General features: G+C 36.7%; 3 protein-coding genes, 2 non-coding genes and 1 pseudogene across 5 annotated transcripts; 2 read left to right on the top strand and 4 right to left on the bottom strand.

Moving 5' to 3' along the window:
• The first annotated feature begins 5,763 nt into the window (after window positions 1-5,763).
• Window positions 5,764-9,399, top strand: LOC125220046 (serine/threonine-protein phosphatase 2A activator). The gene is made up of 3 exons (XM_048122161.1): window positions 5,764-6,422; window positions 7,312-7,807; window positions 9,035-9,399. The coding sequence occupies exons 1-3, from the start codon at window positions 5,795-5,797 to the stop codon at window positions 9,042-9,044; spliced, it is 1,134 nt and encodes a 377-aa protein (XP_047978118.1). The 5' UTR covers window positions 5,764-5,794; the 3' UTR covers window positions 9,045-9,399.
• Window positions 9,400-9,556: 157 nt separating this feature from the next.
• Window positions 9,557-11,330, bottom strand: LOC125220045 (glyceraldehyde-3-phosphate dehydrogenase A, chloroplastic). Its single transcript, XM_048122160.1, has 4 exons — window positions 11,152-11,330; window positions 10,766-11,064; window positions 10,332-10,576; window positions 9,557-10,238 (listed from the first exon to the last, which is right to left on the bottom strand). The coding sequence occupies exons 1-4, from the start codon at window positions 11,299-11,301 to the stop codon at window positions 9,736-9,738; spliced, it is 1,197 nt and encodes a 398-aa protein (XP_047978117.1). The 5' UTR covers window positions 11,302-11,330; the 3' UTR covers window positions 9,557-9,735.
• A 3,558-nt stretch (window positions 11,331-14,888) lies between these two features.
• LOC125217588 (transmembrane protein 53-A-like) lies at window positions 14,889-16,942 on the top strand. The gene is made up of 4 exons (XM_048119107.1): window positions 14,889-15,947; window positions 16,041-16,146; window positions 16,233-16,432; window positions 16,525-16,942. The coding sequence occupies exons 1-4, from the start codon at window positions 15,208-15,210 to the stop codon at window positions 16,790-16,792; spliced, it is 1,314 nt and encodes a 437-aa protein (XP_047975064.1). The 5' UTR covers window positions 14,889-15,207; the 3' UTR covers window positions 16,793-16,942.
• Window positions 16,943-17,123: 181 nt separating this feature from the next.
• Window positions 17,124-17,288, bottom strand: LOC125185851 (annotated as a pseudogene).
• Window positions 17,289-17,986: 698 nt separating this feature from the next.
• LOC125185708 lies at window positions 17,987-18,147 on the bottom strand. Its single transcript, XR_007170215.1, has one exon. It is a non-coding gene; the product is annotated as a U1 spliceosomal RNA (small nuclear RNA).
• A 693-nt stretch (window positions 18,148-18,840) lies between these two features.
• Window positions 18,841-19,036, bottom strand: LOC125185829. Its single transcript, XR_007170318.1, has one exon. It is a non-coding gene; the product is annotated as a U2 spliceosomal RNA (small nuclear RNA).
• Window positions 19,037-21,976: the final 2,940 nt, after the last annotated feature.

The following is a 21,976-nucleotide window of genomic DNA, read 5'->3' as shown; positions in this document are numbered from 1 at the left end:
TCTTTACTTGAATTAATTTTGCAGCTAGCTTTGCAGCGAATATTTAAGTTAGTAAAATCGTGGCAATTTTCCTTTAGTAAGTTTGTCTTTTTTCCAAATTAGAAAGTAAGTTTATACAATCAAATTTAGTTATACATTACATTTTTTTAGTTTGACTAGAGGTGTCGAAATACTACAAACTAATCCTCTCTCCGGCACAATTTCATCCAGTGTCACTTAAGACTTAAGGTAAAATTCCGATGATAATTTTACATGTAGCCATCGTTTTTCTCGATACAGCCCCCGTATTTTAAAAAATAATATTAATACTGTGAATATAATACATTTACGTCTTTTTTCTAATGTAAAATTTAAAAATAAACATTCAAACAAATTTTCAAAAATCATGCCTACTAAATCACAAGACTCTTCGAGTGCATCAACAATGTCAAACCTTCTCAAATGCAAGTCGGGAAAGGCCTTCACAACTCTGTAGCAAATCTCTTGTTGATAAATATTTTAAACATGAAACCATTGGTTATCTTCCTCGATTTTAATTTTTTTTTCAATTTAGATGACTTGATCAATATTATACTACCTCACTAAAAACAGATAAAATTGTGAGTAAATGACCTTAGTTTTAATGTGCAATTGGTGAAGTAGGAGATAGAGAGGAAAAAAATGGTGGAAGTAGTATTATGTATTAGACCACCTCCAACCATACACCAAATCCCATTTTTGGTGTAAAAATGTGCTCCAACCATACTCCATACCCATACCCATTTTTGGGTTTTTTAATCAAACAACACCAAATTTGAAGTGAACACCAAAATTGAATATCTACTGCAAAAAAGTTTTAAATATTGCATAATAGTCCTTATTATTATTTTGATAGTTGAATCAGCCGGCGGCCAATTTGTATACTGTCAATTTGTGTACTAGTACAGTAGTACTTGATAGTTGATTCAAACTATCAGCCGCATAATTTAGACACAATTTGTTCATGGAATTTACATATATTTTTCTAATAAAAATAATTAAATAGAAATTAGCAAGCTGACCATATTATAATAAATTATGTTTTTTTACAAATAATAACTAAATAGGAATGAATATTGCTGAAAAAATCTTGTTATTATTTCAAGAGTATATGACCCGATATGACACAATAAGAAATAAAAGTGCTCATCTGGAACTTCAAAATGCGCAAGTTGATCATTTGTGGGAACAATACACAAATTTCGAGTCTTGAATTTTAGCTATTTTTTATGTTTATCGTGATATGTTTTATGTAATTGCGATATACTTAAATGAGTTTCAATTTATATTTGAATTTTATTATTGCAAGTTTAGTGTATTTAATTTTAAAAGTAGTGTAATTTTTTTTAATATAAAGTATATTTAATACATAAATATATTAATAAAAAAATTTGTATAATTATTTAAGTTACATAAATTATTGATAAAATATTATGGGACTAATATGTAATTTAAGTAAATATGTATGTATAATTGAAAAGGTATAAAAAGAATATAAATATGAAATATTCTTTTGGGTTTGAGTTTGGAGTAAATGATTGGAGTAAAACTACTTTTTGGTGTGACCCAAACTCAAAAATGGGTTTGAGTTTGGTGTAAATGGTTGGAGATGGCCTTAGTAATAGATTGTGGAGTCCACATTCAGAGTGATGTGCAAGATTAGTATTTGTTTAAAAATTTCCATATATAGATGGTCTAATTTTGATGGACAATCCAAAATGATAAATTACTCTATTTTTTTATGGAGGAGATATTACATATTTTGATTTGTGGAGTAATATTAAATGTATATTGTTTGCATTTAATACAATATTAGAAATTTTAATTAAGTAATCTTCAAGTTTTGAGTTATTTAATTTATTTTATAATAACAAAGATTTAAAAAAATCATATCAAAATTATAGTATCGTATCAATATTAAAATAAATCATATTAAAAAGTCGTTATAGCGAGAATTTCTACAAGGTATGGTTTTAGTAATCAATTTTCGTTACAGTACCAATCTATTCTTATTTAGGGTTTAAGTGGAATGCTAATATAATGTTTGCAAAAGTTCTAATATGATTTGTAGCATGAAATAATGATGTATTGTTGTTCACCTAAGTAAATATTATTTCCTTCATTAAATAAATACTCCCTCCGTCCCACAAAGATTGTCCCACTTTGACCGGTCACCGATTTTAAGAAATGTAATGAAAAGTGAGTTGGAAAAGTTAGTGGAATGTGGGTCCTACTTTTATATACTACCTCCGTCCCTGAAAATTTGATACAGTTTACTATTTTGGTCCGTCCCTTAAAATTTGATACACTTCACTTTTACCATTTTTGGTAGTGGACCTCATATTCCACTAACTCATTCCTACTCACATTTTATTATAAAACTAATACTTTAAAAGTAGGACCCACATCCCACCAACTTTTTCAACTCACTTTCCATTACATTTCTTAAAATTCGTGTCGGGTCAAAGTGTAGCAAATTTTGGGGGACGGAGGTAGTATTAGTTTTATAATAAAATATGAGTAGGAATGAGTTAGTGGAATATGGGGTCCACTACCAAATATGGTAAAAAGTAAAACGGGACAAACTTTGTGGGACGGGCCAAAATGGAAAAATTGGACAATCTTTGTGGGACGGAGGGAGTATTATTATCTTGACTGAATACTAATTTTAAGAATTGTAAATTAAAATGAATGAAATGCAAGTTAAATTTATACTCTTTCCATTATATTCGATAATTTGGAGATTTGGGAATAACACATATTTTAATATGTAATTAATAAAGTAAAATAAAAGATTGAAAAAGTAGAATGCTATAATAGAAAAGAATGAAAAATGATTTTAATGAATATGAACTGTTCTTATAAAATTAGTACAAAAGAAATGAAATGAAATTTTATACTCCCTACGTTTTGTCATTAGGAATCTCAGTCACTTTTGTGTAATTATTTTGTAAAAATGATAATAAATAATTAAAGTGACCGGGACTCATAAATCGTAATAGCGGGAGGGAGTACAAAATATAAGAGAAATAAATCACCATCTTCAACCATAAACCAAAGATGAGTTTTGGTGTAGAAATTTTCTCCAACCATACACCAAAATCACACTCATTTTTGGTGTTTTTTGTGAAACATCAAATATGGTGTTAGACCATCTCCAACCGTACTCCATAAATGAGTTTTGGTGTAGAAATCTTCTCCAACCATACATGAAACTCAAACTCATTTTTGGTATTTTTTGTGAAACAACATCAAATATGGTGTTACTGCAAAATTTTTGTGAGACAAAAACTAAAAAATGATGTAAATTTTGAATTTGGTGTAAATGGTTGGAGTAAAACTACTTTTTGGTGTGACGTACAGTCAAAAATGAGTTTGAGTTTGGTGTAAATGGTTGGAGATGGTCTTTAGAGCATCCCCATCCATGCTCTTAGCTAAGAGCACGGAAGTGGGCCCGGACCCACTTTTACTCCTTGTCCTTAGCTAAGAGCACAACACCCACATCCGTGCTCTTAGCAAGAGGCAAGTTCAAGGGTCCCACCATTCTATTATTCAATTTAAATACTTCAATTACTAAAAACATTTCTACATTATAAAAATACATTAAAAAATAAAAATTACATAATTAAAATCCTAAAAAATAAAAATTACTCTCCCCATCCCAGATTAAGAGTAATTTTTTGCCATAAATCCATCCCAGTTTAAGAGTCACTTTTAGAATTTTCCATATTTGGTCATACAATTTTACCCCATTCTTCATCAAAATTACATAAAAATGTCATTATCTACATTAAAATAAATCAAAACAAAAATCAAAAGTCAAAAGGGACCCACCTTCAACCTAACTTCACCGTCTCACTTCATTTATTACACACTCCACCATCTCACTTCATTTATTACACACTCCACCATCTCACTTCATTTATTACACACATCAACTCTTTCTTAAAATCCGAGCCATAATAATAAGTGACTTCAAATGTGGGACGGAGGGAGTACATAATTAAAATCTTAAAAAATAAAAATACATAATTAAAGTCCTAGAAAATAAAAAAAATACATAATTAAAATCCTACAAATTAAAAATTACACACGTGGAAGACTAGTCCTCTATCCCCAATTGCCTCTTGAGACCCCGGATCATTTGCTCATGTGTTGCAAGTTGCTCCGGAGTCATCTTAGACGTATCGTTCAAATAGAGTTGGCCCAAGAGGGTCCACAACGTGTTGTTCGGAGGTGGAGGAGGCACAAAGGGAGCGGGAGCGGGGGCGGATGGAGTCTAGGCGCGACGGCGGGGGTGGCCGTCGCCTTCTTCCTTCCTTGCGGCCGGCGGGAACTGCTCGGGCCAGCGTCGGGGCTACCCAAGTTAGTTCCGGCAAGCTGTGCATCATTGGAGGCACCGTCGGATAGGGCTACCGACCTCGACCGTTTGCTTTGGAGGAGCTGGAGGAGGATGCTACTACGCCGCCCTTATACTTCGGATGTAGGCGCCCCTCCTGCCAACAATCGCGGTACTTGAACGCTTTGAACTCCATGTGTTGGTAGGTCGCCAAGGCGGTAGTGATGATGTCGAGCTCGCTCGTGCCGCTCCCCGCCGACCGCTCTTCCTGGAGGTAATACCCCTGGAACTTTCCGATTGCCTCGTTGCATCTGTTGATGCAATTGCGCACCATACTATCATTGCGATAGATGGTTCCCCCGGTCGGGTTTCATTGTAAAGACGAGTGATGCGCCACCAATACGTTTCCCCGGTTTGGTTCGTGTCGATCTCCGGATCTTCGGAGACTGACAAATAGGCTTTGAATATCGTCATCATCTCACTCGGAGTGTACGGGGTGCGAGTGCCACGAACAGGATGAGTATGAGTAGGAATAGAAGTAGGAGTAGGAGTAGAGTTGTTGCTCCCTCCTGATCCGGGTTCGGGTGCCCACCCGAACCCGGAGGCATTTTGGTCGTGCACTGCGTAAGGACGGTAGCCACCCGGAGCTTGCGAACCTTGGGTTTGAGGAGGGGCCGTAAATTGCATTTCCGGACTAGGGAATGAGTCGGAGTCGAACTAATCGTGGTTCCAACCGCGATTGCCGGAGGGGTGATCGCCGGAGCCGGGCATTGTGTAGTGTGGTGGGAATTTAGATGAGAGAATATGAGAAAAAAAAGATGAGAGAATGTAGATGATAGAATAGATGAGAATGTGATTTCTTTTGTGTTGAAGTGGGGGTATTTATAGATGAAAATGTGAATTTTGGGGAAAAAATTTAAAAATAAATTAAAAGTGGGTAGAAAACGGATATAATTTTTTGGGAAGTGGGAAAATATTTTTTTTATTTAAAAAGTTTCAAAATTTTTTTAAAAAAAAATTAAAAATTGAATTTGCCAACGGCTACCGTTGGCCAATCAGACGCTGCCACGTAAGGGTGCTCAGCAGCACGGACGGACGAGCTGCAATGGCGGACGACGCCTGCTCAGCGGCACGGACGGACAGACGAAATTTTTTTCACCGCTGTGGATGCTCTTACTGCAAAAAAAAAATTGTGAGACAAAAATTTAAAAATAGTGTAAGTTTGGAATTTGTTATAAATAGTTGTAAATTATTTTTCGGCGTGACATATATTCAAAAATGAGTTTGAGTTTGGTGTAAATGGTCGAAGATGACATAATAAAAGTACAAATAAAAACTTAACCATATCTAAAATTTCATTATACTCTTGCAAGAGTAACGAATTTCCATCGCAAGTATAAAATCTAGCATTTGTGAGACAGTGAGCAGAAGCCAAAAATGGAACCCTCACCGGACCACCTACACCACAACCACGAGCCGCACTCATCAGTCTGCGCCAAGTGCGGTGGACCCGCCGCCTTCCCCACCCCTCCGCCCCCCTCCGACTCCCCTTCCTACATCCCCATCCGTTTCCCCGCCGTCAACCTCCCCCCTTCCCCCACCAACACCAGAGAAACCATCATGCGCACCCCCGTCCCCCACGCCGAGAACGTCCATCCCCTCACTCTCCCCCACCAATTCACCGCCCCTTCTAAGCGAATCCGCTCCCCCGACGACCTCTCCACCTTCCACTCCTCCCCCTCCTTCCGCAATTTCCTCGGCTTCATCGTCTCCCTCTCTGAATCCACCAAATCTCGCAAGCTCTCCGATCCCTGCCACGTTTCCCCCACCGTCCAAACCCTAGTCTCCATTCTCCAGAAACTGACTGACTTCGTCGACGAAATCCCTCCCGCGCCGCAGTCTGCTCGCTACGGCAACGTCTCCTACCGCGTGTGGCACGAGCGGATGAGTGCCGAGGCTGAGGCGTTTATGCTCATGTTTCTGCCGCCTCAGCTTCGCGACGCTACCGTGGAAATTGTGCCGTATTTTACCGATGGATTTGGCAATGCGCTGCGAATCGATTATGGTAGGAAACATGTTTCTTTGATTGTGGATTGGTACCTTTTGTTCAGTAGATTTGATTGATGCCATGGTTATACTACCTCTTAGGGTTTATTTTATTTTTCTATGTGACTGTATTAGTTTTTGTATCACAGTGATTATTTATGCAACAAGTACTATAAAATTGGGATTCCTGAGTATTTGATACCTTTGGTGAAAGTAAGAGAAAATCCAATAGTGTTCGGTGTGATAATTAATCATCCACCATTTTTCTTTATTTTGATATTTACTAACTGACTGGAAACAAAAATGAATCAATTTGCAAGCTCTATGGAGTATACATTAGTTAAACGTATAGTTTTGTTTTATTCAAAGAGGGCAAAATTATAAAGTTAGAGATTCTGAATACTTTTAATTTGTTGGATAGTATTTTGTTGAATGTTTACGTTTTATAAGTGTTAGAAGATGCTGCTTTGGTACATCTCAATACTGTACTTTTATCTTATAAGTCCAAATTTTTTGATCTGTAGTATCATTGTTACCACATAATTTCATACGTATGTGTATGCACGGATATAGTTTTTACTTTTCTGTCTTCAAGGACATTGGTTCTAACATTTTTTGCAGTCGCACACTCGAACTATGAACCCATTTTTTATAAAAAAAACTGATGTTTCATAACATGAGGGTGAAATTAGAATATTTGGATTGTTGGTATTAAAACCCTATGTATATGCACTAGTCTGTTTTGTATGTTTGTTAGGAGATATATTATGCACTGATGTGAACATGATAGTGAAATTTATTTGTTTACTTGTAGATTTTAGTAGATTATGTGTTTGTTTTATCTAGTTATCTGTTGGGAAACTAAAACTAATGATGGGATCTTTTAACTCTGCTCCTCTTTTACATAGGAACTGGCCATGAGACAAATTTTGCAGCATGGTTGTATTGCTTGGCAAAACTAGGTGTTGTGTCAGAAGAGGATTATCAAGCCTTGGTGTCAAGAGTATTCTCCAAATACATGGAGTTAATGAGAAAATTACAAATCACTTATAGCCTAGAGCCTGCAGGATCCCATGGTGTGTGGGGACTTGATGACTACCATTTCTTGCCATACATATTTGGGTCATCACAATTGATTGATCACAAGTATATGAAGCCAAAGTCCATTCATAATGATGATATATTAGAGAATTTCTGTAATGAATACTTGTACCTCTCTTGTATTGTTTTTGTGAAGAAGGTGAAAAAGGGGTTGTTTGCTGAGCATTCACCTATGTTGGATGACATTAGTGGTGTTCCTAATTGGAAGAAGGTGAACGGTGGGTTGCTAAAGATGTATAAAGTAGAAGTTCTGGAGAAGGTTCCTATTATGCAGCACTTTCTCTTTGGTTCAATTATCAAATGGTATGTGGTCTTTGACTCTTTAACTTATTGTACAGTTTGATAGATTCCTTTAGTACTTTGGGTTACATTTTTGTTCAGTTCTCATCTTATTACTTTTCATTAGCTCTTATTTTGAAAACTATCCAGTAAAGTTAAGATACTGTATACTTAATATTTCTCTTGAATATTGAATGGCAAAATACATACTGTTTTGGATGTTGCTGACTTGGATGCTTGGTATAGCTGTGACTTCCCTACCCTAAATTCCCTGGATAAAACTTGTGCTCTATTCCTTTTATAGAAGCTTATAGCCGTAGATATGAAAATGTCTTCTAGTATGTGACAAGAAATGCCAGAAATGATATCACCTAGTATGTGTTGCATAACGCTGACATATGATTGGTAAAATCACTACTTTCATGAATTAGGTATGCAATGCATGGTAAATAATCTACATATATGAAATCTCATTAGAGGCTGTATTCTACACTACTTATTCAGATGATTTTATAGCTTTTTACATCGGGGGAAGTCTATTTGCGTCAAGTTCCACATTACATCAGCTGTACCTTCAATTTCCCTTACTCATCATAGTTATTTAAGGCACAAAGGCTCCTGGAGCCTCAAGCGCAAGACTCTAAGAGAAGATGCAAGAGGAACATAAAAATAACTATTCGAGCAACTTTAGCTACTACTCGGTTTAGAGGAAATGAATTTGTTTCTGTGATCTAAAGAAAAATTAATTTCTTAATGCATATTTGTGCTGCGTGGTTTTCTTGACTTTGTAGTTTAAACCACAATCACATGAATTGTCTGCCAAAGGAAAATTTATCCTTACAAACTCTACAATTCTGTCACCTATAATTTGCATATCATTGAACAGCAAAAATCACGTTGGTATGTTTATCTTATATCTGAAGTTATCATTGGCACATTTCTCAGAATGAAATCAGGAGGCAGATGATTCTGTTTCATCAGTTACTTGATGGTCTACTATGTTCTGAAAATTTTTCTTGTGTGTTGCATATAATTGATTAACTACATTGGCAGACATGTAACCTCAACCAAGAGCCCTTATTGTGATTGTTTTTGCTTTGCCTAATGATAATGACTAGTGCATGATAAAAATCTCACTCTATGAAGTTGCAAATATATATCCTGCTTATCTGATCTTAAGTAGCTGAAGAAACTTGAATCAACGACATCTTCATTGGTATTGTTGATTCACTCACGTAACCCATTTTGCAGGCCGGAATGAGAGATGGAACAGGCAAATTGTTTCAGAATTAAGTTCTGGAGGGGCCTTATCTGATGCATACAGAGTCCAATTTATTATCTCCTGTTATCGCATTTTGTGGATATATGGCACCCTGAAACTTTGCCGCTACCGAATGTTGCAGAATCAGACTATTCTCCTTAGTTCAACAGTGAGTTGTATTCTGCGGCTACAGGTTTATATTTTAAAGCTCGGATGCTACTACTACATAATCCTATCGTTTGTACTCCCCCTATGGCATGCTGGCCGTCGTATATGCCACAACCATACTCTTTTATACGTACTCAGTATTCTAGCAGATATTGGGTGTATTGTATATTTATTGTCGTTTTTTCTATTTTCTTGAGATTAAGGTATCCTGGACAATGCTGACCATATGTTGAAATAGGATCTGATCTGATCTGATGAGATGGTAGTTTTATTGCTAGAAAACAGTCCTGAACTTGAAATGGAAACAACACATTTTGAATACCAAGATAAACCAGAATCCTTGATGAACTCGAATAAATGGTTGATCTTTATTATGGTACATGCATAGATAGGTATAACAAAAGTGGACGTATGTAAATATAATAAGCAGGATGGAAAATTGTTTGCTTCACCAATACAATTCCGAAACGAAACAAACAGTAGTCTACAAACAATAGAGAAGATTAGGAAAGAAGGTCTTTCATCATTTCCAGTTGTTAGCAACAATATCAGCAAGATCAACCACCCTCTGTGAGTATCCCCACTCATTGTCATACCAGGCAATCACCTTCACCATGTCATCTCCCATGACCATGGTGAGGGACGAATCCACGGTGGAGGAGACGTCGCTGCAGCGGAAGTCGACTGAGACGAGAGGCTCGTCGCACACGGACAAGATGCCGCTGAGCTCATTGCTGGCGGACGCCCTGAAAGCCTCGTTCACTTCCTCAGCAAAGGTCTTCTTCTCGACCTGCACCACGAGGTCCACCACGGACACGTTAGGTGTCGGGACACGGAGAGCAATGCCGTTGAGCTTGCCCTTGAGCTGGGGGAGCACAAGCGCCACGGCCTTGGCTGCACCGGTGGATGTTGGCACAATGTTGAGAGCTGCCGCCCTCGCGCGCCTCAGGTCACGGTGGCTAGCGTCGAGCAGCCTCTGGTCTCCGGTGTAGGAGTGGGTGGTGGTCATAGTTCCCTTGATGATACCTACATTTCATCAATCAACCAACCAACACCATCACTTATTTTCTGCAATTGCCTTGACTCAACCCAAAACCAAAAAGGGAAAAAAGAACTCACCGAACTTTTGGTCAAGGACTTTGACGAATGGGGCGAGGCAGTTGGTGGTGCAGGAGGCGTTGCTGATGATGGTGTCGGCGTGGCTGTAGTCGTCAGCGTTGACACCAACCACATAGGTCGGGATGTCACCCTTGCCGGGAGCGGTGATGAGCACCTTCTTTGCACCCGCCTGGATGTGCTTGCCGGCACCATCTCTGTCCACGAACACTCCGGTTCCCTCGATCACAAGATCAATGCCCAACTCCCTATAACGCAACACATCAGGGAATAAGTAAAGTTGCAAGTAATATATACCTATTAACATGAGGCATTTTTGTTAGTGTCTCATAAACAAAATCATGAGGGCACGGCACAAAACAGACAAAATCATACTAATGTGTTGTTCAGACAAACCCTAATAGCAAAGCATGTAGTAATGAAAGCGGAATTATTACCCCCACGGGAGGTTAGAAGGGTTGCGGTCGGAGACGACTTTGATGACCTTGCCATCAACAGAGATACCGTCGGTGCCAACAGGCTTGACGTCGGCATCAAAGATGCCGAGCGTGGAGTCGTATTTGAGGAGGTGGGAAGCCTGCTTGACGCCGCCAGTGTCGTTGATGGCAATGACGTCGAGAGGGGAGTCCTTCCTCCCATGCCAACACCTCAAGAAGTTCCTCCCAATCCGACCGAAACCATTGATAGCCACTTTAAGCTTGGCCTCCACCACTCCCCTCTTGTTGCCACCACCAACCTTTTTCCATTAAAATCACACACATTATAATAAAAACAGAGCATTAACACATAGTTAAGCAAGTGAGGGTTAATGAGAAGCACTGACAACGGAGGTTTGGAAGGCGATAACGGAGAGGAAGTCGTCGTTGGAGCGCTTGGGGAAGGGGAGAGAGGCGGAGGAGCTGCGGAGGCCGGAGAAGTCGGAGAAGGCCTTGCTGCAGCCAACCTGCAGAGAGGAAAGAGCAGAAGAAGCCATGACTGAATGCAGCAGCAACACCAGTTGAGGTGGAAGTTTAAGTAGTGGATATATAGATGAGATATGGTAAGCTGTTTATGGATCAGATTTTTGATGATATGTTAGCCTCTCGTCTCATTGTATGGCTGAGCTTCTCTATTATTGTCTCACTGTATTATGTCTATGTGTTGTGTTATTTAATCTTACTTTTTTTCCTTTGTCGTCACTAAATTAAATTGAGATTCTAACTATTGAATTTTGGTTATGCATTCATTCTAATTAAATTTTGATTACGGTTAATAAATTTGAGTTGATGAACTAGCGCACAAATGAGTTCAATTCTTGCCTTTTGTTATAATGAAATTATTATTGAGAATTAATAAATTTTAATTGAAGTTTAAATAACACTAGTTGAAAAATTGAATACTCATCATTCATGTAGCTAATTACTGTAAAATAAACCCTCCATTAACTTATTACAGATGAGAAGAGTATATATCGTTGGGCTTATTGAGGCCCAAAATTTGATTATATTGATAAATAGAGATCAGACTTCTTTGATACGCAACTATTCGATATATTAAGGCCCATTTACTTATAGGGCCAACGACGAATGAGAAACTATTAAACTTTTCAACTAAATCAATCAAATTTTGTAAATTACAGTATTATTTTCATTTTTTGTGTGTTTTTTCAGTATTTTGTATATGCTCGACTTCTACGTCATATTAAAATTTTCTTTTTTACGTACTGTATTTTGAAGAAAATGGCCGAGCTTGTAGTTTAGTTTTCTACGTTTCTTTTAATTTTTTTTAATTAATTTGGATATCAAATTATAATTTTTATATTTATTGAAGAGAGAACAAACAGTGATGACTATAGTATAATGTGGATATTAACCAAGATATTTGTGGAGAAGCCTTATTGCATCTCGCAAGATGGAGAATTGGTAATGGTAAAAAAGTTTCAATTATTGGTGAGAAATGGATAAATGGCTTGCATCTCTCAGCACCAAAAACCTTCTAAGGAAAAGAAAACTCCTTCGTCTGACTTGATTGACCAATAAAATTTGATATGGAAATAAGACACAGTATACAAACTTTTTAATAAGGATGAAGCGGATCGTATTTGTGCTATACCACTTACCACTTGCATACTAGATGATAAACGAATATGCAGATATGATAAGAAAGGAATATATTCGGTCAGGACAACGTATCACCTTGCGAGTACATTTCTTGGGAAAAGTCAAGAATATAAAGCCTCCTCAAGTAGACTGGAAAATGGCTGGAAAAGATTGTGTCATTCTAAAGTTACACCAAGAATTTGACACGATGCATTGATGCGGGATCTATTTGTGAGATTTGTGGCTTTAGTTGTGAGTCAAGTGATCATCTAAACTATACTGAAATGGTTAATATTTGGAGGTATGACCCTCTTCACTTGGACTCTCAACTCCTTAATAGCTCTTCTTTTAAGCAAGTGGTTTGGTCTCTTTTGGAAAAATTACCCCATGAAGTTTTTGCACTCTTTTTGTTTGTACTGCATGGAATATTTGGCGCACAAAAATTGGATGGAAATCTCTGACATTTTTGAAATGAATGCTGGAAATAAAATTGAACATTGCAGTTTGCACAAGTGGGAACCTCCTCCATCGGGCACTCTTATGATGAATAGTGATATAAATGTTTTCCAGAATGGTCGAGTTGGATTTGGTGTGATCTTTAGAGATGAAAAGGGGGTGGTTGTCTTAAGACTGATCTTAGAGTGGCTGGGTCAACAATATTGATGGAAGTTATCGCAATCCGGTATGGTTTGAATATGACCCTTTTGCATAATATCTCTAATGTATATGCGCAATGTGATAACCAGAATTTGATTAGGGTACATGGTGATGTGAATCTTGATCCTTACAGTGAGGTTATGAAAGATGACATCTTGGCTATTGTGAGAAGGGTTGACGTCATCGATTTTCAATTCATCCCTAGAACTTGTAATCGTATTGCCCACTTATTGTCTAGAAGTCCAAACTTTATATGGGTAAACTTTATTCCAAAAAATATTTTATCTGTTGTATATGAAGAAACATCTTAAATTTATAAAATTACCTTATTTCTAAAAAAACATTAGTTTAAAGATACACTAGGATGAAGAATCTAAAACTTTCTACTTCTTATATTAATCTCACATTTAGGCATAGTTTGGTGCGTTTATAAAATTATCCTAAGTTAAATTATAATAATATAAAGTATCTTAATTAATGTGATTAGTAGTTTGTTCTACATGTTTTAGACAATAGGAAATATTCATTTTTTTAAGTTGTTTGATAGGATTTTCAAATAATAGATTAAAATAGGTAACGACAATATTATCCTTTTTTAATTAACTTTCATGATAATTAGGGTTACTTTTAAAATTAGAGAAAAAGACGTATTCTAGCCTCCATCTCTGTTACTCCAGCCTCCATCTCTATTACTCCACTCTCTCAATTGAGTACAAACTCTAATTCATAAAGCAGAATTGTGCCAAAGTGCAGTGTGATTTATGACGGAATTGATCAGTAGGAAAAAAAAATCATCAAAATCACTGGCGTAGGATGACGGAATTGAGAATTGCGATTGTTTCGTTGCAGATTCATATACTTTTTTTTGTCAATCTGCACATTCTTCGTCGTGGAGTTGAGATTAGTTTTTTGTGAATGGTGGAACGAATGTATAGAAATAAAAACAAAAGATATTTGCGTAAAAAAATACGTTAATATGAAGGTATTTATGTATGAACAATAGAATTTGTCAGGTTTCAAAAATAATGAATAAATAATCAGACCATAAAGACCACATAAGTCATCTATAATATGAAAGTTATTATATCGGACCTGTCCTTAGTTATAGGCTTCATAAATAAATAACGCTACCAAATGAATAATCTATAGTTATCATAGCTATCAAAAGCGTAACTTCTTATATTGATATCACATTGGCAGAGAAAATATAGTACTAATAATTAAAATAAAAAAAAAATACACATTTTATACTGATACAGAATGATGAAAAAGAAATCACAATTTATAAAAGAAAAAGAAATACACATTTTATGAAAGTTAGTACTAGAATATTCCTTCTGACTGCGAATATCCACATTATATTCGTTTAAAATACCTTCAAATTCGATTTCTAGAGTTTTCTTTTCCATTGCTAAGAATGTACTTTCCACCGTCTTTCTTTCCAAATCTAATTATATCAAAGTAATTAGCTGCAAAACCACGCGCAATACGTGTAACAAATATATGTATAGGTGCAGAGCCACAATTAATAATTTAATATTATAACAATCGTGTTTGAATACTGTGTTATAAGTTAGTAATTTTATTAAACAAATTTTAATGTAAACTTTGGCGTGTAGAGGTGCAGACCCACAATTATTACTAATCGTATTCCACGTCATCTCGACGTGGCGTGTAGCTGACCACACATCTTACAAAGTATTTTAAAAACATTAAAATTTTACTACTCCTTTTCGTTTACAAACGTGCGAATTGGTTTAAGTTTATTGTCACTCTCTTCAGAACGCGTTGAAGAACATTATAAACTTTGACTGCGCATTCAACTCTCGACTGCGTGCCTTGGGCTGTCATTCAAATTGACAGCCCATTTCCTAAATTTCTTCCATTTTATTAAACCTTCCAACAAAATTCAGGTAATGAATCCGACCCTTTTCAGATTTCGCCATTAATTCGCTGTTTCCTGCTGCATTTGGAACCCCATTTTGCTGTCGATTTTGTTGTCCCCTGTTTTATTGGAGGTGGGGCTGTTTAATTTGATTCAAACACATTTCGTTAACCCTCAATTGTTTGTTTCTTTAGGGTTATAGACCTTCAAGATTCTTCTTTTTCCCCCTTTTCTAAATCTGTCAAGTATTTGTAACAAAATGATGGGTTCCTTGTACGGAATCTTACAAAGACCGGTTTTTGCGGCGTCTGCTTTTGCAATTGCCTCTGTTTCAACCGATTGCTATGACAAATTACGGCCGTCTAAATCGTCAGACGCTTCTTCTTCCTTGGAACAGTCGAACCCTTCATGCTCTTCCTTAGATGATCCAACTTCATTGTGGGTGTCGAAAATTCCTATTTCTAAGCTATCCCAACTGTCGTTTCTAGCCGGAATTCGAGTCCCCGTGCCTAATGTACACCTACCAATCCCCTCTAGTAATGTTACTGCTAATTATTCTTTGGTGGCATCGTCCCCAGCCTTACTCAACTTATACCAGTCAGCCGACTTGGCAAACTCTGCCAAGCCGGCTGCCTATACATATAGCGCCCCAGCATTGCCATCGGACGTTTTATATCGATGGCATTTGCCTGATCCTAGTGCAATTGATGTATCTGGAGAGTCGGATTCTTCGCCTGCAAAGTCTAGGACAGTAGTGGTGCTGCTGGGATGGTTAGGTGCTAAGCAGAGGCACCTCAAGAGATATGCTGATTGGTATACTTCGCGAGGGTTTCATGCTATCACGTTTACGTTTCCCATGTCGGAGCTGATTAGGTACCAAGCAGGGGGGAAGGTGGAGCAGGATGTGGAGTTGCTGGTGAACCATCTTGCCGAATGGTTGGATGAGGAGCCTGGCAAGAATTTGGTGTTTCACACGTTTAGTAACACGGGATGGCTCACGTAAGTAGTAGTGATGTGGTTGTACGATTCGATATCCATTGATTTTGTGTGAAACAAGTGTGTTGATTGATGTATATTGCCCTCTTCTTGTAGATATGGAGTCATTTTGGAGAAGTTTCAGAGTAAGGATGTTGATCTGGCTGGGAGGATCAGAGGTTGCGTTGTGGATTCAGCTCCCGTGGCAGTCCCCGATCCACAGGTAGATATAGTTACCATTTTTGGGACATATTATATTCCTCCATTGATATCTCTTTCCTTGTTAACATATTTGAATTGTATTTATAGGTTTTTGCTTCTGGCTTTTCTGCTGCTTTCTTGAAGAAGAATAGTGTTGCAGCAAAGGGTTCCGTTATTGAACCGAAGACAGAGGTAACAATCGGAACCAGAACCTCGTTCGAGGTCAAACCAGGCATGACTGAGGCAGCTCTGCTTCTCCTTCTTGAGAAGGTCTTTGGAGTAGTTCTAAATCATCCTTCCATAAACAGGTATTGGTAATTGTTTTCATTTTCATCTCATCCGTTTACTTATTCGTTTTACTGAGACGTTCAGGTGATCTTATGCTTTTGTGAAAATGCAGGAGGCTTTCGGATGTGATGAGCCTGCTAACGTCGGAACAACCAAGGTGTCCGCAGCTATACATCTACAGCTCGGCTGACAAGGTGATCCCGGCAGGGTCTGTGGAGTCGTTTATTGAGAATCAACGGAGGAATGGGCGCGAGGTTAGAGCGTGCAACTTCATCTCGACGCCCCATGTTGATCATTTCCGGAATCAACCTGAACTATATTCTTCTCAGCTCACTGGATTTATGGAAGATTGTGTGCTCACCACCTGCAAACCTTCTTAAATACACTTTTCATCACTTGATTCTTTCTTACATTTAAAAATCCATACATGTTCCATTTTTTCTTCTTTGACAATTGTACGTATACTCTTTTTTTTTTTGTAAACTTGGCAGATGCAAACTCCGAGAGTGCATTTTCTTTTCTTTTTTGCACTGTAATAATGTCACTTATAAAGCTCGTTCAAAAGAACTCTAAGTTCAGCAAAGATCAAATTAATGATACATCTGATTAATTAACGACAACAAAAATCAAAGTCGAGACTAACTACACAAATAATACAATTGCTTGAAATTAAAGAACCATGAAAACACAAAATTTAAACTAAGAATTGGTGGGGGGTGCACAGGGCCAAGGCAGTAGTGCAACACCAAGGCAACGCTCAAGAGACCCAGCAGCAAGCTGCAGTTACAGATTCTCCTCCGCAAAAAATAAATTTAATATCGTGTGAGAAAGAACAGATTCTACACTTGATCTTAGCCAAAAGGCCAAGAAAGGTATGCTTTTACACCACCTCAACTTCTTGTTTTATTTCCAACTGTCTTTTCACTTGTAGCTTAAATCCAACGATGTGGGACAATTTATTTCAACAGCCAACCCACTCAAAGAACTAATCTGTTTTTCATAAATACAGTCATTTTAAAAAAGTTAGATACGCTGCAATGTTGATGATGATGAACACCTGAATAAGAAAAGCCATAGTTCTGATCTTGTAAATAGTAAATTCAATGACCAAAAACCAATCATTTTCTTAAATGTTGCAATTGATGGATTAAATAGTTTAAAAACCTCTACCACAACTCAATCATAAAAATTGGAATGTTACAGAGAGATGAGATAAGATTAGCATGACTAATGTGCAATGCATAAATCTAGAAATCTAAAAGTAATTACCACTCCCCCGTGAATTATACCAATTGGGCTTAAAATGGACTTCGGTTGCAAGGCTAATCGTTTTTTGTGTTCACATTACTCAAGTTGATTGATATGACTATGCTTTTCTTTAGATTTGTGTTTGAATAAGATAGCAAAGAATTTTAAATTGATTGCCGGAAGTAAATTAGTAATAGCATATTTGTTCATATTTTAAATTGGAGTCTATGTTAAACATGATAGTGCATGACTGATTTATAAACATGAACTCAACTCTACCACAAATGATTAGTAATGCAGGGGCATCTAAGTTTTACTTGAATAAGGCAGGGGCCGCGCGAACGCAGGCACCCCATATCACAAATTATGATGTAGGCTCGACCACGTGGGTCGACCTTAGGCGGGCACCCCTCCAAAGTGCAATGGAGGTCACCAACCTAGGCCATAGGCCTTATGGATCGCCCATTGACCCCATCCAGGTAAGTATGTATTATAGTGTCCCTTCATTTCCTTTTATTTGGAACACTTCACCATCTCATTGCTATTTCTACAATGTGGGATTCCAATTCATGCATTACTACACTGCATTTTTATGTCCTTGATAACATTGATTTGCAACACAAGTTAATATAGGCAAAGGAACAGTACATAATAAATATACTTATGATGCGAGGGCAGAGAAATTTGTAATATCTAAGTACTCGGACTTCGAGGGTGTCCAATCATATGACAGTTGCTGCTAATACGCCCAAGATGCATTTTTCTTTGTATTAATTTGTAATACTTATGATGCGAGGGTGTCCAGTCATATGATTTCAATGAAGATGTATCTGCAGCACTTCTTGTGCCTGATCCAGCTGCTTGACACAAAATTCTTGCTCTCCATCCAAAAATCATAGGTAAGTTCGTATTCCATGACCATACCCGAAACTCAAATCCTCGTTTAAAATCACTGGCAATGGGGCAATTTAAGAAATTTTTATAAGGCAGCCTTGAACGTTAACACCATGAGGTGAAATACTTGTTTTGTTGCTTTCATACCATTCGAATAGGTTGTTTAGGAGTTAATTTATGATATCTTGTTGGTGTTTAGTTTCAGCATCTTACTCCAAGCTACTATACACAATTAATTGCATGAAATTGAAGAAATTGAATACACAAAATTTAAACTGAGACTTGGGTGGGGTGCGCCAGGCCATGGAAGTAGTGCAACACCAAGGCGACGCTCGAGAGCTCCAGCAGCAAGCTGCCGTGACAGACTCTCCCCTTCAAAAAATAAATTTAATATCATGTGAGTCGATGACTCACATATCAGATATTAAACTGATAAGAACAGATACTACACTTGATCTTAGCCAAAAGGCCGAGAAAGGTATGCTTAATCCGTGCTTCAGATTTTTGTTTTATTGGAATGCATCAGCTTAATCCATTTTTAAGTTTCCGATGTGGGACAAATTACAAATAGTTTCAAACTGGCTACTTATGCTCTTCGAATTAAATCCTTATTCCTTAATAATTAAAAATGCAAGACTCCTTTCTCCGATGAAGTTTGTGTTGCTATGATATGTTGAGTAGTGGCTTACTATTTGTGTAAGGTGGGGCGTGTCCTTATTATACTTGTGATATAGCCACAAGTCCATAACAATAGTTGTTTAATCTGTCAACATTTTTAAGGTAACATAGTCTATAATGAATACACTGTATACACATTGTGTTCAAAGGTGAAAAATGTAATCAGCCAAAACCACAAAAGAATTTAAGGAACCTCTGCTTGTTTTATCGCAACCACCTTCAATTATAATGTTATGTAACTCTATTCTTATCTGATCATTATCGATTTTGTGATAAATGCTCTTCAAATTCAACAAGAGAAGGATCTTATTTCGCCTATAAATAAGTGTGTCTGTGCATTGGAAAATTTCTTGTTTTTTAAGAAGACAAAAATCTGCACTTATTATATTCTAAAGCATTTCTCCACTCCCTCCTTAATTTTCAATCTAGTTTAGCTGCACATACACATTTACACTTTATAAGTCTAGTCTACACAAAAATCGTATTTTTTAAAAAAATTACGTTAGAATTTCCCAAAGATGTAACAGAAGGAATCGATTCGTGGAGAAGGTGTGGGTCATCGTTTTTAATCTTCAAAAGAATAAATCTCCAAACTTAGCAGGCATGTTTAGGATCTTGTACATTATTTCTTTGTTTTGTTTGCTCTATGAACTCTAACATTGCAATATCCTAGACATGATCATTGGTGGTGTTAGAGTATTTTTTTTCACGAGCATGTCCCTTCTGAGTTCCGATTCTATAAGCATGACAGATCACAGAATATAGCATGTTAGGGATAAGTAAACATAGTTTAAATTCCTAACAAGTAACAACCTAAATTGTTTTTTCCTAAAACATGTATATTATTCCATCCGACTGCATGTATAATATGGAGTTAATAGTGGATCTATTTATGTTTTGAACTATAATAAAGTTGTATTTATGTTTTAGTTTTTACCTTAAAGTTCCATGATTCGTTGATCATTGAAAATCTTGAAAGTCTTGAAAGTCTGAGTCCTTGGATATTAATTACTACAAATTTCTCTATCCTGGCATCATATTTATTAGTAGTATCTATGTAGTATCCCTTTGCTTTTATTATGTTGTGTTGCAAATCTATGTTATCAAGGACATAAGAATGCAGCCTAATAATGCAAAGTTTGTAATTGCAAAGAAAGTCCCTCACAATTAATTAAAGACATGCAAATTTTGAGGGGTATAATTGGAAGAATGAACTTTTGGCATTTGATACTCTGATACATTGAATGTGGTCGGTCTTTTGCTTTTGGAAATGTTACAACTTACAGCTACACCATGAGAAATACTGCTCCATCGGTTCTAAGATAATAAGAAATGTTTGTTTTTGGGTACGAATATTAACAAATGGATAAAGTAAGAATGATGTTGAAAAAATAAAAATGACTCATTTTTGTTAGGATATCCCAATAAATATGATCTTGGAACACATGAAGTAATATTTTTCATTTAAATTATACTTCATTTGTTTGTCATTTATAGTCTCATTTTGATTCGACGTGGGTAATAATAAATTGTTTGATTTTTAAAAAAAATGGGAAACGAGTTAGTGGAATGTTACATATTAGTTTTATAATAGAATGTGAGTGTAATAATTTAGTTGAATGACGGGGTCTACTTATTTAAAATGGAAAAAAGAAATTGGAGCTTAAAATTACGGACATCCTGAAATGGCAAAATGAGACATTTTTTCACGGACATGAGTAGGACTAGTGATCGGATTTATTAAATTTAATTTATCAATTTTTTTCAAAAAAAATCACAATTTGGACTCCTTTTGTCATTTGGAACCACTACAAAAAAGCGCCCATCTGTGAGCACAATAGTGCTAGCAAACCTGTATTAAAGTGCTCGCAAACGTAAGTTTTGCTAGCAGATTGCGAGCACCAACTCTGCTAGCTAATTTGTTTACTAATTTGCGAGCACATGTATATTTCTGTCACGTTGCGAGCACCCTTTGCTCGCAAAATCCCTCACTTTTATTCCAGCTGGCAAAAAATGGGTGTAAATGAATATTGTTTTCGTGTATGCTTGCTAATCTGCTCGCAAACGTGCAAGCACAGACATGTGCTCGCAAAATAGTGGTCGCAAACATGTAGTGAACATTTGAATTGTGTTGAATATTGCATAATGTTACTATTGAACGCAATTCGAATGTATTCTATAAATTCATGTTATGTACTGTACAATTATTATCATAATGAAAGTGTAGACGCAAGACGACAAAAAAACGTCAAGTGCTAAGAATTTGATACAGATCCAACAAATTGGGACCAACTACACAGGAAAAGAAAGTTCCATGAATAAATCCTTATTCCTTTGATGAATAAATCAAACGAAAGTGCCTGTTTAGTTTTTATCTAAAATAATTACTTTGATGAATAAATCAAACGTGTCTCTTGCACTCTAGCATATTGTGTTGTTAACAATTAATTCAAATGAATAGTGTCTAATTTCGTTTTTTATAGTACTAATATTCTATTAGAAGCACTCTTGCAAACTAGATATTGTCATCAATACTTCAAACCATGAAATATATCAATAGTGTTGTCTTGAGGTTGGTTTCCATACTTGGCTTTGTACTCTCCCCAGAGCTGTTCCACGGGTTTCCCGAGCAACTCGACCCAATACGCGTCGTTGTATACATACCTCATCTTCTTGTTCAGTTTCGCGGTGAAACCTTCCAGCAAACTGTCACAATACTCCAAAAACCTCTCTGTCACTCCATA

Source organism: Salvia hispanica, chromosome 4 (genome assembly GCF_023119035.1).
Source record: "Salvia hispanica cultivar TCC Black 2014 chromosome 4, UniMelb_Shisp_WGS_1.0, whole genome shotgun sequence".
NCBI lineage: Eukaryota > Viridiplantae > Streptophyta > Magnoliopsida > Lamiales > Lamiaceae > Salvia > Salvia hispanica.
Note: the sequence above shows the minus strand (reverse complement) of the source record. Positions and strands in the feature narration are given on the sequence as shown.

What these genes read in the sequence shown, in the direction of transcription:
- LOC125220045 (XM_048122160.1), bottom strand. Translation starts at nt 11,301, where the DNA reads ATGGCTTCTTCTGCTCTTTCCTCTCTGCAGGTTGGCTGCAGCAAGGCC. An exon ending in TCGCCTTCCAAACCTCCGTT is followed by an intron (nt 11,065 to 11,151) that starts GTCAGTGCTTCT and finishes TAATGGAAAAAG; the next exon opens with GTTGGTGGTGGCAACAAGAG. An exon ending in AGTCCTTGACCAAAAGTTCG is followed by an intron (nt 10,239 to 10,331) that starts GTGAGTTCTTTT and finishes GATGAAATGTAG; the next exon opens with GTATCATCAAGGGAACTATG.
- LOC125220046 (XM_048122161.1), top strand. Translation starts at nt 5,795, where the DNA reads ATGGAACCCTCACCGGACCACCTACACCACAACCACGAGCCGCACTCA. An exon ending in TGCGCTGCGAATCGATTATG is followed by an intron (nt 6,423 to 7,311) that starts GTAGGAAACATG and finishes TCTTTTACATAG; the next exon opens with GAACTGGCCATGAGACAAAT.
- LOC125217588 (XM_048119107.1), top strand. Translation starts at nt 15,208, where the DNA reads ATGATGGGTTCCTTGTACGGAATCTTACAAAGACCGGTTTTTGCGGCG. An exon ending in AGTAACACGGGATGGCTCAC is followed by an intron (nt 15,948 to 16,040) that starts GTAAGTAGTAGT and finishes CTCTTCTTGTAG; the next exon opens with ATATGGAGTCATTTTGGAGA. An exon ending in TGGCAGTCCCCGATCCACAG is followed by an intron (nt 16,147 to 16,232) that starts GTAGATATAGTT and finishes TTGTATTTATAG; the next exon opens with GTTTTTGCTTCTGGCTTTTC.